This window comes from Condylura cristata, unplaced genomic scaffold (genome assembly GCF_000260355.1).
Source record: "Condylura cristata isolate star-nosed mole 26May11 unplaced genomic scaffold, ConCri1.0 scaffold00011, whole genome shotgun sequence".
Lineage (NCBI taxonomy): Eukaryota > Metazoa > Chordata > Mammalia > Eulipotyphla > Talpidae > Condylura > Condylura cristata.
Window position 1 is genome coordinate 56653131 of NW_004567112.1, and position 16675 is coordinate 56669805.

A 16675-nucleotide genomic window follows, 5' to 3' on the forward strand; every position below is an offset into this window, starting at 1 on the left:
AAATAAGCCATCTAACTTTACATTTGAAGGAACTAGATAAAAAAGAATAAATTAATCAAAAATCAATAGGAAGAAGGAAATGATACAAACTAGAGCAGAAATAAATAAAATAGAAATCAAAAAGAAGACACAAAAATTTCAATGAAATCAAGAGCAGTTTCTTTGAAAGGATAAAACAAAAATAGTAAACCCTCCCTGGTGGTACAGCAGGTTACAGCACAGCACTGCGAGCTAGCTGCAGCCGCTTCAGTGTAAGTCTGATTCCCTTCCCCCAAAGTGACCCACATGGCACAGCAGACCTCTCCTGTCTTGCCCGCTGTCCCCCCCAGCAGTGTACTTCATCAATCCAGCTGCTCTCCTCCCCATTCTGTCACTGGTGAATCCTCTCACCACCCCTGTACTTCTGACCTGTACCCCAGTTCTGTATGCATAAATAAACTTAAAAAAAACAACAACTGGTAAACCCTCAGATAGTATCACTAAGAAAGCAGAGAGAAAACCAAAATGAAAAATGAAAGACTAACTTACAATAGACATTACAGAAACACAAAGGAGTAAAAAAGACTACTATGAACATCAATATCCAAGTAGAACAAACTAGAAGAAAAGGACAAATGAACAGCTTGAACAAACCGATCACAAAAACAGAAAGAATAATCTATTGTTCTCCCCAGAAAAAAGACCCAAAACCAGATCACTTCACCAAACTGTAAGAGAAAACCTAATACCTATCTTTCTCAAACTTTTCCAAAAAACTGAAGTGAGGAAAATGTTTACAAACACTTTTCATGAGGCCAACATTGCTTTGAGCACAAAGCCAAATAAGGACTGCACAAAAAAAGAAAACTACAGACCAATAGCTCTGATGAAAACAGATGCAAAAATCCTCAACAAAATCTTGGCAAATTGAATTTAGCAACATATTAAGAGAACCATTCACCATAATCAAGTGTATTTTATTCCAGAGATGCAAGACTGGTTCAACTTAAGTCAATCAACATCATTCATCAAATAAACAAAAAGAAAAAAAAATCACATGATCACCTCAAAAGCTTCTGAAAATCATTGGATAAGATATAACACCATTTATGATTTTAAACTTAGTAAAATGGGAATAAAAAAAACTTATCTCAGTAGTATGACAAACCCACAGCCAAAGATATACTAATGATGAAAAACTGAAAGCATTTCCCCTAACATCAGGAATAAGACAAAGATGTACATTGTAACAGTACTGATTGACATAACATTGTAAGTCCCAATCTGAGCAAGCAGTCAAGATAAAAGACACTTAAAAGACTCCAAATTGAAAAAGAATAAATTCCAAGATGACATGATAGTGTACATGGAAAATTAAGAAAAAAAAAAAAACTCTACCAAGGAAGTACTAGAAATAATAAATGAATATAGTAAAGTGGCAGAATATAAAATCAATATACAAGAATTTCCTAATTCTTTATGTATGAATTAGGAAAAAGAGAAATTAAGAAAACAATGTATGAATTAGGAAAAAGAGAATTAAGAAAACAATCCCATTTAAAATCAAAACCAAAAGGTAATAAATTTGACACAGGAGGTGAAGGATTTATACAATGAAAACTGTAAGACACTGTTATAGGAAATAAAGAAGACACAAAGAAATGGGAAGATATCCTTCCATGGAGTGGAAGAATAAACACTTAGAAGTTATATTACCCAAAGGAATGTACAGCTTCAGTGCAATACCTATCAAAATTTTGATGGCATTTTTCAAGGAGAAAGAACAAAATTCTAAAATTATGTGAAGCCGCAAGACTCTGAATAGCCAAAGCAATTCTTAGAAAAGAAGGGTTGCCCAGGAAAGTGAGGGTCTGACTGCAAAACTGTTGGCAGCCAGAGACCCCACAGGTCCCCACCCTGGGGAAACTGGCTAAAGGCAGAGGGCTCCAGAAGAAAGGTTAAGACACATTATGTAAGAGAAGGGACTAGCAGCATACAGAGACTCAGTGATCTTCAGGGACAGTGCCCATCAGTCCATCCACAGCATCACTGTCCTTGTGAAGTCTTATGTGACAGCACCAAACTCTGTCTGGCCACCACTACCAGTGGCCCAGTTATTCAAAACCAAACAGGGAGAAGTGAAAATACAAATAACCAAACAATCCCTCTGGGTAAGAACACACTATGAAAAGAAAATCAGCTCCCAGAATTTAATAATGACATGATAGAACTTCTCTTCCAGACAGAGAATTTAGAAACGCCATGATTAAAAATCATAAAGAATACACAAAGGGAAAGAATGCTATGACAATGAGGACTGAGGAATGAATTTGCATCTTTAAAGAAGGAAATGGAGGGTATTAAAAGATAAATGGAGGAGCTAACAAACTCTGGGAAAAGTATCAAAACAGAACTGATGAAATGGAAGTACAGATCAGTACTCTTATAGATACTGATATAAAAAGAGAAGTGCAAAGGAAAAAAAATGAAGTAACACTTTTTCGTGTCAGACTATCTGACACTATGAGGAAAGGAAATATATGAGTCCCAGAAGGTGAGAGGAAAGAGACAAAGGACTGAGAAACTATTCAATGAGATAATCAAAGAGAACTTCCCAAGCACGAAGGAGATAACAGACATACAGGAAGCTAGACTCAACAAACTCCAAGTCAACAAATACCAATAAGAATACTCTGCCTCACAAAGCTCTCCTTTTTCTATGAAGGAAAAATAAGGGCCTTCTCAGACAAACAGAATCTCTAGAAATTCTTTACTACTAAAACCTCACTCCAAAAAATAGTACAACCAGGCTTAAAGCCAAAAACAAAAGCAGAATGATTATGAAAAACAGACTAAGATAAGGAATAGAATCAAAAAGACAAACAAAAAGAAGCAGAAAAAGAACAACAAAAAATAAAAACCCAAAAGCCAGTAGAAGAAAGAAAATAATAAAAATCAAAGCAGAAATAAATAGAAACTTAAAAAAAAAACCCAAAAGATCAATGAAACCAAAAGGTGGTTCTTAGACAAAATAATCAAAATAGACAAACCTCTAGCCTGGCTCCCAAACATATGATAGGAGAAAACACATGAAAGAGGAGACATTACAACTGACTCAGCAGAAATCCAAAGAATCAGAGATTACTCTGAACATTTATAAGCAAAGAAGTTTAACAATCTAGAAGAGATGGACAAATTCCTAGAACTATGCAATCACCCAAAGCTAGATAAAGAACTGAAACAACTAACAAAACAACTACAAGCACTGAAATTGAAACTAATCAAAAATCTCCCCCAAACTGACCAGTTATGAGTCTGCGGAGCTAGCGCCATCCCATCCCAGGGAGGGCCAGCCCAGCCCTCCTGCAGCCAGTCTGGTCACACATGGATCCAGTCACTGACCTATTGGGGCAGATGCAGATGTCATGCATGTAGAACTTGATGGCCTTGGACTGCTCCTTGTTTTTGAAATGGTAATCAGCCAGGAGGTAGTAGAGCTCATTCACCACTGGAGGAGAGGGGTCAGCCCCTTCTGGGAGGCAAGGCACCTGAAGGAGTAAGAGGTGAGGAGGGGACAAGAGAAACTCAGGTGTGACAGTAATGCTACAAACCCAGGGCCATTCCCATCAGCATAGGATACTCTCAGTTTTCATGGCCCTGATTTCTGCTGCAAAGCAAAGGAAGAAGCCACAGCACATAGGCAGCAGTGCTAAAAGAGAAGGTGATCGGAAACACTCCCACCTCCCTCAGCTCCTACCTCAGTCGAGGTCCCCTCAATGTAGGCAGAGACTTTGTCTAGGCTCAGGGCCGGCCTTTCTGTGCGGGGCACAATGGTGGCAATTCTCTTCAAGAGGTTGGCCAAGTCGGCAGATACAGTACTTGTCTTATAACTGTCAAATTCAGGAAGGGTCTTGGGCTTAAAATATTCAAACATGAACAAAGCATCCTCCCATATAAGGTCCACCTTGAAAAAAGACAGAAAACAGATCATAGTGCAGTCATGCTAAAAGCACAAAGGGAAAAAATATTTACCTTTATGGTAACACGATCTTGATAAGGTCACAGAATATTAAACATGAAAATAAGGTCACAGTATATTAAAGAAATAAAACAAATATCTGAAAATTTTGTATGCCCATTATAACCTCCCAAACCCAGGTGTCCAAGGAGTAAAAAAATAAACTGGTCTTAATGACAACAAATGTCAGAAACTGAGAGATGAACTTTTAGTTCATGTGGCTGAGTGAGAGGGTGGGTTCAATTATGAGTAGGGACCTGAGGCAGGCCACTGACCCTCACCATGCGATAACACCCCAGTGACCATTTTGTTGACAAAGACTGACCACGGGCTTATTCTGGGCCAGCATAGGTTCCTACTCTGTGTGAGAGCTCTTACAGGTGCCCTGATCAAAAGAGCTTATATTTCAGAATGGAATCCACCATAGGTTCAGAAAATAACTGATAACACCAAGGAGGCAACAAAAAAAAAAAAAGAAAAGAAAAAGAAAAGAAAAAGAAAAAAATTTAAGGGAATATTTGTATTATACAAATTGGGGGAAAAAAAATTGAAAATTGCCATACTACATACTTGAATGATTATATACTACATAGTTGAATGATAGTCAACATTTTTGATGCTAGTTTTTGCAAGGAAAAGCATTTTCCTTGCATTAGACTATGTCAAGACATCTCTCATCCTCCTGATGCAACTCCAACCTGGGACTGTGGGATTGCATGTTGGCCAACCTGATGTACTTCACAAACACGGAGTCTCTGCTTCCCTGTGCGTCACTCCTCTGGGGTAAAGTGGGTCCAGTGCATCTGTTCTAACACCCTTACCTGCTGAGCTGAGTGCTCCTCCAGGTACCTGGCCTTACTCTTCTTGCTGGGGAAGCTATACAGGCAGTAGAAGCACTGCTCCAAGGCTGTCTCCAGCTCCTCCTTGTAGGGATGTGTGTCTTCTGAGGTAGACACAGCAAGCTCCTTCTGGAGAACTCGCACCTATAGTATTCAAGAAGATACCCCTGAAGAGACCTGATTCAAAAGGGGTCCAAGAAGGTATTTGGTCTAACACTTCTGATAATCTGGGGGGGTGGGGGGGCTGTGTCTGTTTGTCCTGTTTCTTGGAAGGGGGCTATCACCTTCACTGGGACTATTCTGGGCCCAGCTATGGCAGTAGGTCCTAAGAAGCTTGCCAAATTGCCTTCCTTCCAGTGTCTCTAATCAGTTACACCAATTGCTAGTAGATACTCATTATATGCCCTCTGGAAACTTCTTCACTCATTTATTTAGCCATTCATTTGCTGTCCAACTATCTACTGAACATCCCTTTACAGTATGCATGGTGTAATACAGTCCTTTGCTTTTAAGAACCTCAATTCTAATGGAGGTGCAGTTAATTAGGTAGGATGTAAGATGGTAAATGCTATTAAAGCTGAGGGACTCTCATACAGTACTAACTGTTGTAGTAGGTACTTGGATCCAGTAATGAACAAAACTAACAAAAATTCCTGCCTTTGTGAAGTTACATGTCAATGTGAAAGAGACACAACAAACATAAAATATAAATGACATGGCATGCTAGGTGATAGAGGTGCAGATGCAGAATAGGTATACTCACTGAAAAAAAGACATAGAACAGAGTAAGTTTAATTAATTTACTTAACTAAAGTAAATTAATAGGTGTGGCTATGGTTTACTAAATATTTATTAATAGACACTACAGGCTGGATTGGGTACTCCTCCCATTCCCTGTAATCTGTACGTGCTGTTTGGCCTCACATTGAGTAGTGAGGTTTGGTGACAAAAATAATGCTGCTTATCCCCAATAAACCCCGTTAGAAAGTACAAGGCGACCTATTCATGCTCACTAAATACTGACTGGATGAAAACAATAGCTGTTGATTAACTACTAACTGGTAAGATGAGTAGTGCTTGGCAAACAGGACTCAAGAGAAGGTATTGGTGAATGTAGTTGTAACCTCTGGAATTACTGACACCTTAATAGGACTCAGTAATGACAAGTAGCTCTGTATCCACCACCTTTGCAGTTCAAGGTCAGGACCTGAGGCCTCAGGTCCACAAGGTAAGCAAGTTAAAAGTCCTTCTGACAACCTTTAAGTAGTCACTTACACATGGAGCTTCAAAGAAGCACAGTGGACCTTAGCCTAAGGAGTAAGAGGGGTCTAGTAAATCCTAGAGCACCAATCCACACCGCCCATCAGCCCTAAACAGGAGGGATGAGCTTACATAGAATCGCAGTAGAGCCCCATCTGAATTGCAGCACCAGGACCTTCTGCCCAAGTACTCATGGGCTGTGTTGAGCAGCATGAGGGATGAGGGAAGCATGGGCGTCTCAGCCATCACTAAGGAAAGATCAGACCAAAGTTAGCGCAGAAATAGATGTGTGGCTCTAGCTCTCCTATGTGAGTCTTTCTGTCTTAACTGAGGTAACATATTTTTCCCCTGTCTTTTTAAATGAGGAATGGCTTAACTGGTTATACTAAAGTAGTACATACTGATCAAAAACAATTTAAAATGTACAGAAAACATAAAAAAGGAATGCCTCATTTACTATATACCAACCCTCAGAAAGCCTGATATATGGTCAACTTCACTGGAAGCAATTTTCTGTGCATTTATGAGACATTTTGTAAGAGAAATAATTTATAACAGTCAAATCCTTATTACATATACCATTTCTTAAACATTCATATATTTAGGCCTATTTGAATATTTCAGAAGAAAAAACAAGTACCAATAAAATTTCAGTTAAATGTCTGTTCAGTGCCAGAACTACTACTAGCTTCCTTAAAGATTCCTCTGTTTTTGAAATTCTGGGCAACGTAACCCATTAGTGGACTTGTAACTAGTATTTTTTTTTTTAATCTATAAGCACTTTTATTTTTCAGATAGCTGCACAGTGATCTGAAAGAACAGAGGGCATAACTCCCTGAAGAGATCGTTCTCTCGTGGCCTTTGATCTTAGAGAATAGAGACCCTCATCTCCAGTTGGCCTTTTTATAGTGATTTAAACAAAAACAGTCATAAGCAAACAGCCCATCAGAACAGTCCATTATAGTTGATGTTCTTGGTATTTGTCATGTTTGCCCCCAGAGTTTGTTTTAGGCTTCTCAGTTATCTTGACTTTGGTACATCCTGGCCTGCTTGGTTTATTCTTGATAGTGTCAGTGTGTGACGCTCATTTAGACATCATGAGGGCAGGAATTTCAGTTCAAAGAAAGAGTTTTAGTTTAAAAAAAACAGAACATTAGTCATAGATGGTGAACTGATGGTGGGAATTTTACAGGTACTACACCTGAAAGGAGAAAGCATACATTTATGCTCTTGCAAAATGCCTAAATACTCTCCTACTGAAGATGTGCCTTGGGGGATGCTGAGCCACGGCAAAAAATCCCCAGGGAGCGTGTGAGAAGACTGAAAACTCCATTCTGATTGTCCTCACTGGGTGCTGTACAGGTAGGAGGGTGATTTCCTAAAGCAGCTGCTTGGGACTGACTATACCTTTGTCTATCAATTGAGTTCTTTTGCATAAGGCATGGGGGAGAGGAGGGCAGAATACAATTGGTTGGTATGCTTGCTGTGTCATATCTTGATATCCTGCTCATGATCAGCTATGGCAGTTCCTAAAGACTATGTAAGTGCCCTAATATATCATAAATGAAATGTCTGGGGTACTCTGCACAGTAAATAAAAGACCAAAGCTATAGTTTTAAGACAGGTGATGCTCTCAGTCCACTTTTACATAACCCGTTGCTGCAGAGTCTAGGGCTAATTGCGGTCCTTGTTGGAGAACCTAGGTTTTATTCTCTTTTCTGAGATCCCTTTTTAAGGTAGGACTTGCTGCCTAGTGAGAGGAACATAATCAGCAAGCAGCCCCCAGCTGTGAGTTCCTTCACATCTGCTGCAGCTTTAGACACTGACCATACCCAAAGTAATGCACTTCCTGTGCATTTCACATCATTTCCTAAGAGCATAAAGGCCTGGTTACTTAGCCAGCATGGTATGACAGCTCTGATGGCGCTTCTCACTCCATGGCTCCCTGTCAGGTTGGCTGAGGCCTTGCAGGTCTCCACTGTAGTTTCCTTCTCCCTCTGCCTGGCTTCCCCCAGCCCCTTCCTTTCAGAAGAACTAAATAATCCAGAGAACACAATAGGTGACAAGTCCCACACCTGGTCACTCATCACTCAGCGAGTAGTGCTTTTTATCCCTGGGTTCCTTCCTTTAACAGTCTGGTGACCAAAAGATGGCAGAACCCAGCATTCCTTACTGTCTGTCTCACCCAGAGCAACATGGACGGCCTTTCTCACCAGCCTACTTCCTACAAATGAAAAGATTTTAATAGTATATCCCAGGATTTTGATTACTTCCCATCTTCCCTCAGCTGTCCTGGGAGTACAGCACAGGACAGAAGCCACACCTACCGGTCCATCCAAATCTTTTCTTTCTTTTATTGCCCTATTCTGTTTGCTTTTTTTTTTTTTTAAGATTTATTTATTTACAAGAACTGGGCACAGGTCAGAAGTGCAGGGGGAGAGAACTCACCAGAGACAGAGTTGGGAGCAGAACAGGCAAATCGACTGAACACTACTGAGGGAAGCAGTGGGCAGGCCTGAAGAGGTCTGCCACACCATCTGGGTCACCACCACTCCCAGCCCCAAGGCCTATTCTTTAAAAATCTGTAGCATTTGACTGTTCTGACTATTCTTCATCCTTACTAGCAGTGTTGTGTGTGTGTGTGTGTATGTGTGTATGTGTGTTTTAAATACTCTGTTTGCCTAATGAATTTGTGGAGAAACAAGACTCTTAATTCAGGATTCTTTGTATTATTTTTATAAAGAATAATAAACATTTATTATTTTAACCTTTTTAAACTACTAATATCCTTTTGGAAAACAGTATTTGTCAAGAGTGCTAAAAATATCCAACCTAGAAATTTATCCAAAAAAAATCAGTCTGACAGAAGAAATATGAGTGTGTTCTGCAAGAAAGAAACCCCACAGTCACTCCAAGGCTTCAGCAATGGGGACAGCTCCATAAAGCAGGGTCTATCTCATCGGTATTATGAAGAGTAAGGACAAAATAAGATATAAAAGCGTTTCTCAGTCTGGCCCTTCCCTTATCTGACCCACACTACCCCTGTTCATGCTGCTCCTTCTCCCAGTGTCCTCCTCTGCCCCAGCTCTGCCACCAGACCTCAGCCCAACCCCCAGTCCCATCTGAGGCAAGTCCCATGAGCCATTCCTCTCACACTGGCTTGGAATTGTGGCCTGTCTCCTTATGCATGAGCCTGTCAGGGTCAATGTCATCTTACTAAGAGACCTGACATGCAGTGAGCAGATGACAAATATCTGGGGAATAAATGAAGTTAGAGAGTGAATGGAAGTAGACAATCCACTTTATTAACAATGGTTTCTCCAGATCAGTGAAATATGATTTCTTTTTTCAAATTACTAATGAAAAATCCCAATGAATTTATTTTTAAGCTAGCTGAATATAAAAATAAGTGCATTATAATCACGGCTATATAAAAAGCAAATGTATATTAATCAAGTCTAGACAGAAAGTACAAAAACAAAATCCATTTAGTAAAATTATAAGCAATCTTTGCTTAAATGTTTTTAGTTGTTCCGTAATTTCGTCTACTGACCACATTTCTTCTGACTGTGCTAAGTTCAAGTGCCATCTCCATGAAGGATTGTGAGCTCACTGTCTGTAGCCTCTTCATTCATGATGACTACTCATTATTAGCACCCTGTGTACCAGGCACTGATTTGCCACGCAGGTGATAGTGTCAGTGTTTCATTTTATACTCAGGACCACTCTGAGACAGGTGCTGTCATTCCCAGCATATATGGACTATAAAGACTAAGAGACTGTATGAGCTGCCCAAGTTCACATGGTCCAGCAATGACAGCTAGAATTTGCAACCTAAAACTCATTCTATCTGCCACATCCCTTCTCCACTGGCTCATGCCACTATGCCAGATTTTGAGGTACAGTGGGTAAGCGTAGAGCTAGCACAGTGCTGCCCCTCAAGGGGTTGTCATAGGGATTAAAGGAGCTAGCAGGTATGAGAATTGGAACAGTGGAAGAACTCCTAGTAAACATGCACCATGATGTTATTCGCCCTCACACCGTCACCTCTACCAAAGACAAAACAGATCATATCCCCGCTGCCTCCCAAACCCACTACACAATGAGCTTTCTGAGGGTGCTTCTGCCTCTTACTGAGAGCCATAATAAAACCTACTGATTGAACCCCAAATCTACTTGTGGCACCTCGACAGGGCTACAGTGCTCTGGGGCAGAAGCAATAAGCGAGGACAGGGGGTTGACACCCCAGCCCTCTTCTCACTAACCTTCATCTGCTGGGTTCTGCAGCTGCTGCTGGTGGCACAGAGAGTGGAAGGTGTCTTCTTCCTGCCAGATGATCCGGTGCAGAATGATCCAGGGCAGCACTGAGGAGACATGGGGCTCCTTGGGCTCCTCCTGCACGGCCATACTGCAGTCAATGACCTGAGGGAAGGAGGACACAAGGGGTATCACAATAAGACCAGCTCTTCCCCCCACCTTCCAAATGAGTCCTCATGGCAGACCAGGGATGGGAGCAAGGGCATGCTCTCTGCACATCCCACCTCTGGAAGGACCATAAACCTAGTGGCATCTCAGCATCTCATCAAATTCCAACCAAGCCCACCCACCAAATTCCCCAGTCATCAAAGGAGCTAGATCTGACCATCATGCACCAGCCCTGACCATTCTCCCAGCATGCCACATGGAGTTTCTGATTCCCCCAACTATGTGCTGTGCCCTGGGTCAGATATGAGAGTTAAAAAGGGAAAGAGCACAGTGAAATTGACAGTCCTGAGGGAAGAGAGCCAGATTCAGGCCATGAAAGAGTAAAGACTGGTATGGTTGCAGCAATAGAAACAAAAGAGGATGGCAGTGGGGTCAGAAGAAGAGGAAACAAACACAGGTAAGGGAATGGCTATGGTATATCCCACACTCAAGAGGGCAGGAAGTAGACAGAAACAACAGGCATACAGGCAGAGGAGTCAGATGCAATCCAAGGAAACAGAAGCTGTGTGTTAAGAGGTAGGGTCAGCCCACTCCTAGAAATACTGATTCAAAAAGATACCTGCACCCCCATGTTTACTGTTGCTTTATTTACAACTGGAAAAACACAGAAGCAGCCCAAATGCCCAAAAGTAGATGACTGGATAAAAAAGATGTGGTACATATATACAATGGAATATTACTCAGCAACCAAAAAAGAGAAACACATGTCTTTTGCAGCAACATGGATGGAGCTGGAAAAGATCATGCTTAGTGAGATAAGCCAGAAAGAGAGAGTAAAATACCGGATGGTTTCACTCATAGCAGGAGTATAATGGACCAGGCGAGAAAATAACAAGAATAATGAACAACCATATACCAGAGACATTTTGTGGGGGTGGAGTGGGGAATGGGATCAAAAACGGGGGGGTTGGAGAGGAAAGTGCACGGGATTATGATGATGGCACACGGGTGACTTGGTGATGGGAAACCGGCGGGGATTACAATTGAGAAAGAAAAAATAATGTACAAATGATGTAAAAATAAACTGTTATAAAATAAATAAATTAAAAAAAAAGAGGTAGGGTCAGGTAGAGCAATGTTCCTTGGGCAACAAGCAACCAGGAGGGAATAAGAAGGGTTGAAGCAAAAAAATAAAGAAAAAAAGAAGGACTGAAGCAAGAAGGAGCACACTGGTATTTCTGCTTTGGAAAGATAGCCGAACTGGAAGAGGGCGAGGGAGAGCATGTTGTCACAGTGCAAGGAAGAGACAGCAGTAGCCTGGGCTACAGCACAAAAGTGAAGACACAGGAAAAACAAAGGATGGGCTGTTAAGGCAGAGATTTGGTGTGCCTTGCTGAGAGCATAAATGGGAGATGTCAGGGGAGAGCTAAAGGTGGCTCAAAGAAAAGTTCTCTACCACAGAATCTCTCTGATCTGTGACCCCTCAGCTGTGAGTATTGGGACAATGTGGGGTGGTGGAGAGCCCTGGCTGGGAAAGAAGACCTGGGTTCCAGCCTCAGCTCTGCCTCAAGCTAGCTGCACACAGATCAAGACTTTCTGCTCTGCACCTGCCTCCTTCACCCAGGACGGATGGTCTGAAAGAAACTGGTGAAGCCAAGTGCTACACCATCTTGAAGTCCCAGCCCAGCCAGAACCAGGAAGGTTTGAAGCCAGTGCAGAGCCAGCCATCCTGGGGTATACACCTCTTCAGCCAGAAAAGCCAACCCACCCTTTGAGGTGCTTAACCTGCCAGGGAAGTTTGTGAACTCTGAAGAAGGGAGCCACCCGAGAGTCACACCTTCTGGGGCGGGGCGGGGCAAGGCAGGGCAGGAAGGAGATGAGCATTACCTGGATGAGGTTGTTGGTGAGCCGGCTGAGGCCAGTCGTGGAAGACGATTCCTTCAGGATGCTGCCACTGCTGTCTGCCAAAAGAGCCTGCTCGATGCCCATCAGCAACTGGGTCACCGTGGCCACCCACTCCTCCTTGGCTGCAGCCTCACTTGCATTCACCATCTGCTGGACTGCCTCGTTCAGAGCCACATCAGAACACTCAAAACATTGCCTGTGGTCCTTCAGCCGGAGCAAGGAGTCCTGAGCACAGGAAGGTGTAGAGGAAGGCATACTGTGAGAGGGTCATGATGACACTCACCACACCTGATCCTCAGAACAGATAGTCAAGGACTAAGACATGAGGGGTTATCCAAAAGAAAAGGGGTACACAGGCCCTATAGAGGCTTGAGGTAATTGCAAGTTGTGGTGATGTGTGTACAATCACAACATGAGAGGCCACTGGCCAGGAAGCTTTCAAAAAAGTGCTGAACTTCCATACCTCGGTTTCCTCATTTATTAAGGTGGGACAACAGGATGAGGACACAGAGCCAGCAAGAAGCCAAGCTTGCTCTGTCAGCTCTCATCCCAAGTTACCAAGTCCCAGACCCCAGTGCCACAGCTCTGGAGGGTCTCATCAGGAGAGAGCAGGTTGCTAGAAAAGGACTGCCTCACAGAGGAGGGCCTAGCCAAAACCATGGTAAGGACAATTAGCCAGGCCACACTGAAACCATCACTCTGTGCCTCCATCCTCCCTGGGTACCCAGGTGGAGCAGGGTGAGACTCAGCCACCTCATCATACCTCAGAACCCCCCCCCCAGGCATTAAAGTATACCTTTTCTGAGTATACACAGAGTATACTCAGTGTACATAGTATACTCAGCACACAGAGTATAACATAGGTCAGTATAACACACTGAGCAATTCTATTTTAAAATCTTCTTTTCAGGGGTCTCTGTGATTTCTGGAAGCCTTCTTTTCCTTTTACTCTGAACACTGCCACTGTTTTAACTCCTCACATCTCAGCCTCTTTCACAGCTGGACTGAAGTATGGGAAACTCAGCCTGGCTATGCTCACAAGTCTGTGGGGGGCAGTTAGAGCAGCAGGAAGTGTCTGTTGCCCAGGCTCTGACCTCAATATAGCAAGGGCCATGAGCAGCTTCTGCCCACTGCTGACACTGACAAGTGAGGCTACTACTCAATTAGGTGACACAGACAGGTATGGGGCAGAAATGCCCAAAACTGACTTTGGATATGCTGCAACATCTAAACACAGATCAAAACCACCCCAAACGTATCAGTCTTAATTGCCAAGAACATGGGGCCTCTAAGTTTTATTTTTTACAAAAAAATCAACACTCTTAGCAGGGTGCCACTGAGGTATAAAAGGGCCATGGGGTGAAGAAGAGGAGCCTAAAGGCCTAAGTTGACCACTCTTGATAAAATAGTGAACACATAAAGGGCCCAAGGCTATCAGAAGAACAAAGACTATTTACTTTAAAACACAGAGTTGGGCCTCCCTGGTAGCACAAGGGATTAGGGCACAGCAGTGCAAGCCAGCCACAGCCACTTCAGTGCGAGTTCAATCCCAGGCCCCAGAGGTGACCCACATGGCACAGCAGACCTCTCCTGTCTCACCTGCAGCTCCCCTAAGCAGTGTACTTCATTGATCTGCCTATTCTGCTCCCCACTCTGTCTCTAATGAATCCTCTGACCACCCCTGCACCTCTGGCCTGTACCCCAATTCTGTATGCATAAATAAATCTTTAAAAAAATAAAGCACAGACAGAGTTGCATAGAAAGTGAAGAATAAACAAGGCCCTAGCATGATATAAACCCAACACTAAAGGCCAGAAAGAGCTAAAAAGCAGAAAAACTGGCCCTTCCTATTGGCACTGTGGGTTAAAGCGCAGCATTGCAAGCTAGCCATAGCATAAATAAATAAAATCTTAAAAAAAGAAAAACTTCCAACAAACAAGACCTAGTTTTATCACCTATCAAAAACAAAGCAAACCCAACAGAAATTATCAAAAATGGCAGGAATTCACTGAAGTTACTAGATTAAAAATAAATACACAGGGCCCTCCCTGGTGCCGCAATGGGTTGGACATAGAACTCCAAGCAAGCCGCAGCTGCTTGAGTGCAAGTTCGATCCCTGGCCCTAGAGGTGACCCACATGGCACAGCAGACCTCTCCTGACCCACCCACTGCTCCCCTCAGCAGTATACTTCAATGATCTGCCTATTCTGCTTCCCACTCTGTCTCTGGTGAAGCCTCTCACCACCCCTGCACCTCTGGCTTGTACCCCAGCTTTGTATAAATAAATATCTTTAAAATAAATAAATAATAAATACACAAAAGATAATAGGAGTCCTACAAACCAAAAATGTGAGTTAGAAAATGCCCAACAAAAATATCCTGCTTAAAACACCAACCTAAAATAACAATGACAAAGAATTTCCTTAACCAGAAAAAAACTATACAATCACTGAAGAACAACAAAGGCAGCCTCCCCCAATAGGGAAAGAGTCATTATTTCCTAGAGGGTAAGATCCCCATAGGTCTCTGCATAAAAGCAGATGAGACATTTTAGTGTAAAACATAAAACATAAATAAAGGAGAATATGCATTTTGCATGTTTCCTGTCTGCCTTTCTTCCATAGCATAGGTTCTGTCAAAGGGCGCCTCTCTGCCAAGCACACTGTAGGAACTATCTGTGTGTAGAATAGTGGAGAGGATTTTTCCAGGACTGGAAAGTATAGTGAACAAAATCACAAATGTTTAAAAAAACATCAAAAGATATGACAACCCAGAGATACAGAACTTCTACATGTCAGGGGAAAATGTCATAATTCAAAAGCAAACAATATACTGAGAAGAAAAACATTTGTAACATAAAAAGTATTCCAAGTTAGTATGAAAATAAAACCCTTACTAAGAAATTGAAAAAAGCCAAGAGTCATGTATTTACAAAAGGCAGGCGCTCCGTGTACTTGGCAAAAGTCCCACCACAGTCCTAATGTTGCTCAGTAGCCAACCAAACAGCAGCTCCTCCCCCATCTATGGAGCGTCCTGCCTCCCCCAGGCATTCCAGCTGACAGAGGAAAGCTGATGTTTGAGCCACTGAAGTCACTGTATAGAAACTGAGAGGGTGGCCTCTCCCTTCCTTCTCCTGACCCAGTGGCATCCTTGGGCGCACACAGTTCTCTCTCCCACACACACCTCTGCTGGGCCCAGCCCACCACAGTTACTGAGATCATATACGTCGCATCCCTTGCTTTCAGCAGGGCCTGTCTGACCTACTCAGCAGGAGCTAGAAACTCCTTCCTTCCTTTCTTTTCTCCCTCACTTCCAGAATCAATACTTTCTTTCCCTTTCACCGGTACAGAATTGTCTCTGTTTGCTCACAGTCACAACTCTTAATTTTCCCAGTTCAAGAGGGTCAATAATTAACATATCTCGTGTAATCTGTGCGAGAAGACTAGGTTATCTTTCAAAACTGAAGAGGAAGGACCCAATAAGATAGTATGTGATCACAGGGCGAACTACCAGTGTCAAGATACCATATCAACACTACTAAGCACATCGTATTTATCACCTTCCAAGTCTGTCTCTGTGTCCAGTACCTCTCTCTGTAAGGACAATGGCAACGATGATGACAGGCACCCACACAGTGCTTGCTACATGTCAGGCATGGTGCCAAGGACACTAATTCATATCAACCCAACAGGTCTCTGAAGAAAAGACAACTATCACTCCCATTCTATAGCTGAGGAGCCAAGGCACAGAGAAGGTGTGCAACTGCCTAGTGAGCACTCAGTAAGGGTTTGCGTCCTAAAGAACAGGCATGGAGGAAACTGAGAGAGCCCATGGGACTCCACACCTTAGCAGTGCTCATTTCTTTTACTGTGTGGTCAAATGTGTATTTAAATTATCTTAAGTCTTTACATCTGTGTGTTTGCTAGACTTAAATGGCCTGTTCTGCTACGATTCTGGTTACATACAGTTCTGCCCTCCAAAACAAGGTAAGAACAGCCTGTCAGTTATATGACCGAAAAGAAAGTAGATACCAGACCCTTCAAGGCTTCTTTCAAATTAAGCAAGAGAAAGACGATTGATCACCCTGGGAGAATGGGCGTAGACTATGAGGTATGATCAGGAATGGTGGGGTCCACTGACTTATGTGTAACCCTGTGTCCCAGAGACTGATCAGTGGAACACCTTGTTGATAAGATTGGAACCATGACTAGGGGGCCAGAGTATGGTTTAAATTAAAACATCAGGTCAT

At 42.5% G+C, this 16675-nt stretch overlaps 1 protein-coding gene across 3 annotated transcripts in view; it reads right to left on the reverse strand.

The window, feature by feature from the left end:
• CABIN1 (calcineurin binding protein 1) overlaps positions 1 to 16675 on the reverse strand; it is a 181089-nt gene that overhangs the window by 111313 nt on the left and 53101 nt on the right. For all 3 annotated transcript variants that reach the window (XM_012723676.1, XM_012723677.1, XM_012723675.1), the window contains 6 exons: positions 12409 to 12651; positions 10362 to 10518; positions 6229 to 6344; positions 4819 to 4980; positions 3737 to 3943; positions 3382 to 3527 (listed from right to left, as the gene is read on the reverse strand). In XM_012723676.1, the coding sequence (XP_012579130.1) occupies positions 3382 to 3527; positions 3737 to 3943; positions 4819 to 4980; positions 6229 to 6344; positions 10362 to 10518; positions 12409 to 12651 (1031 nt within the window). The remainder of the gene's footprint in view (positions 1 to 3381; positions 3528 to 3736; positions 3944 to 4818; positions 4981 to 6228; positions 6345 to 10361; positions 10519 to 12408; positions 12652 to 16675) is intronic.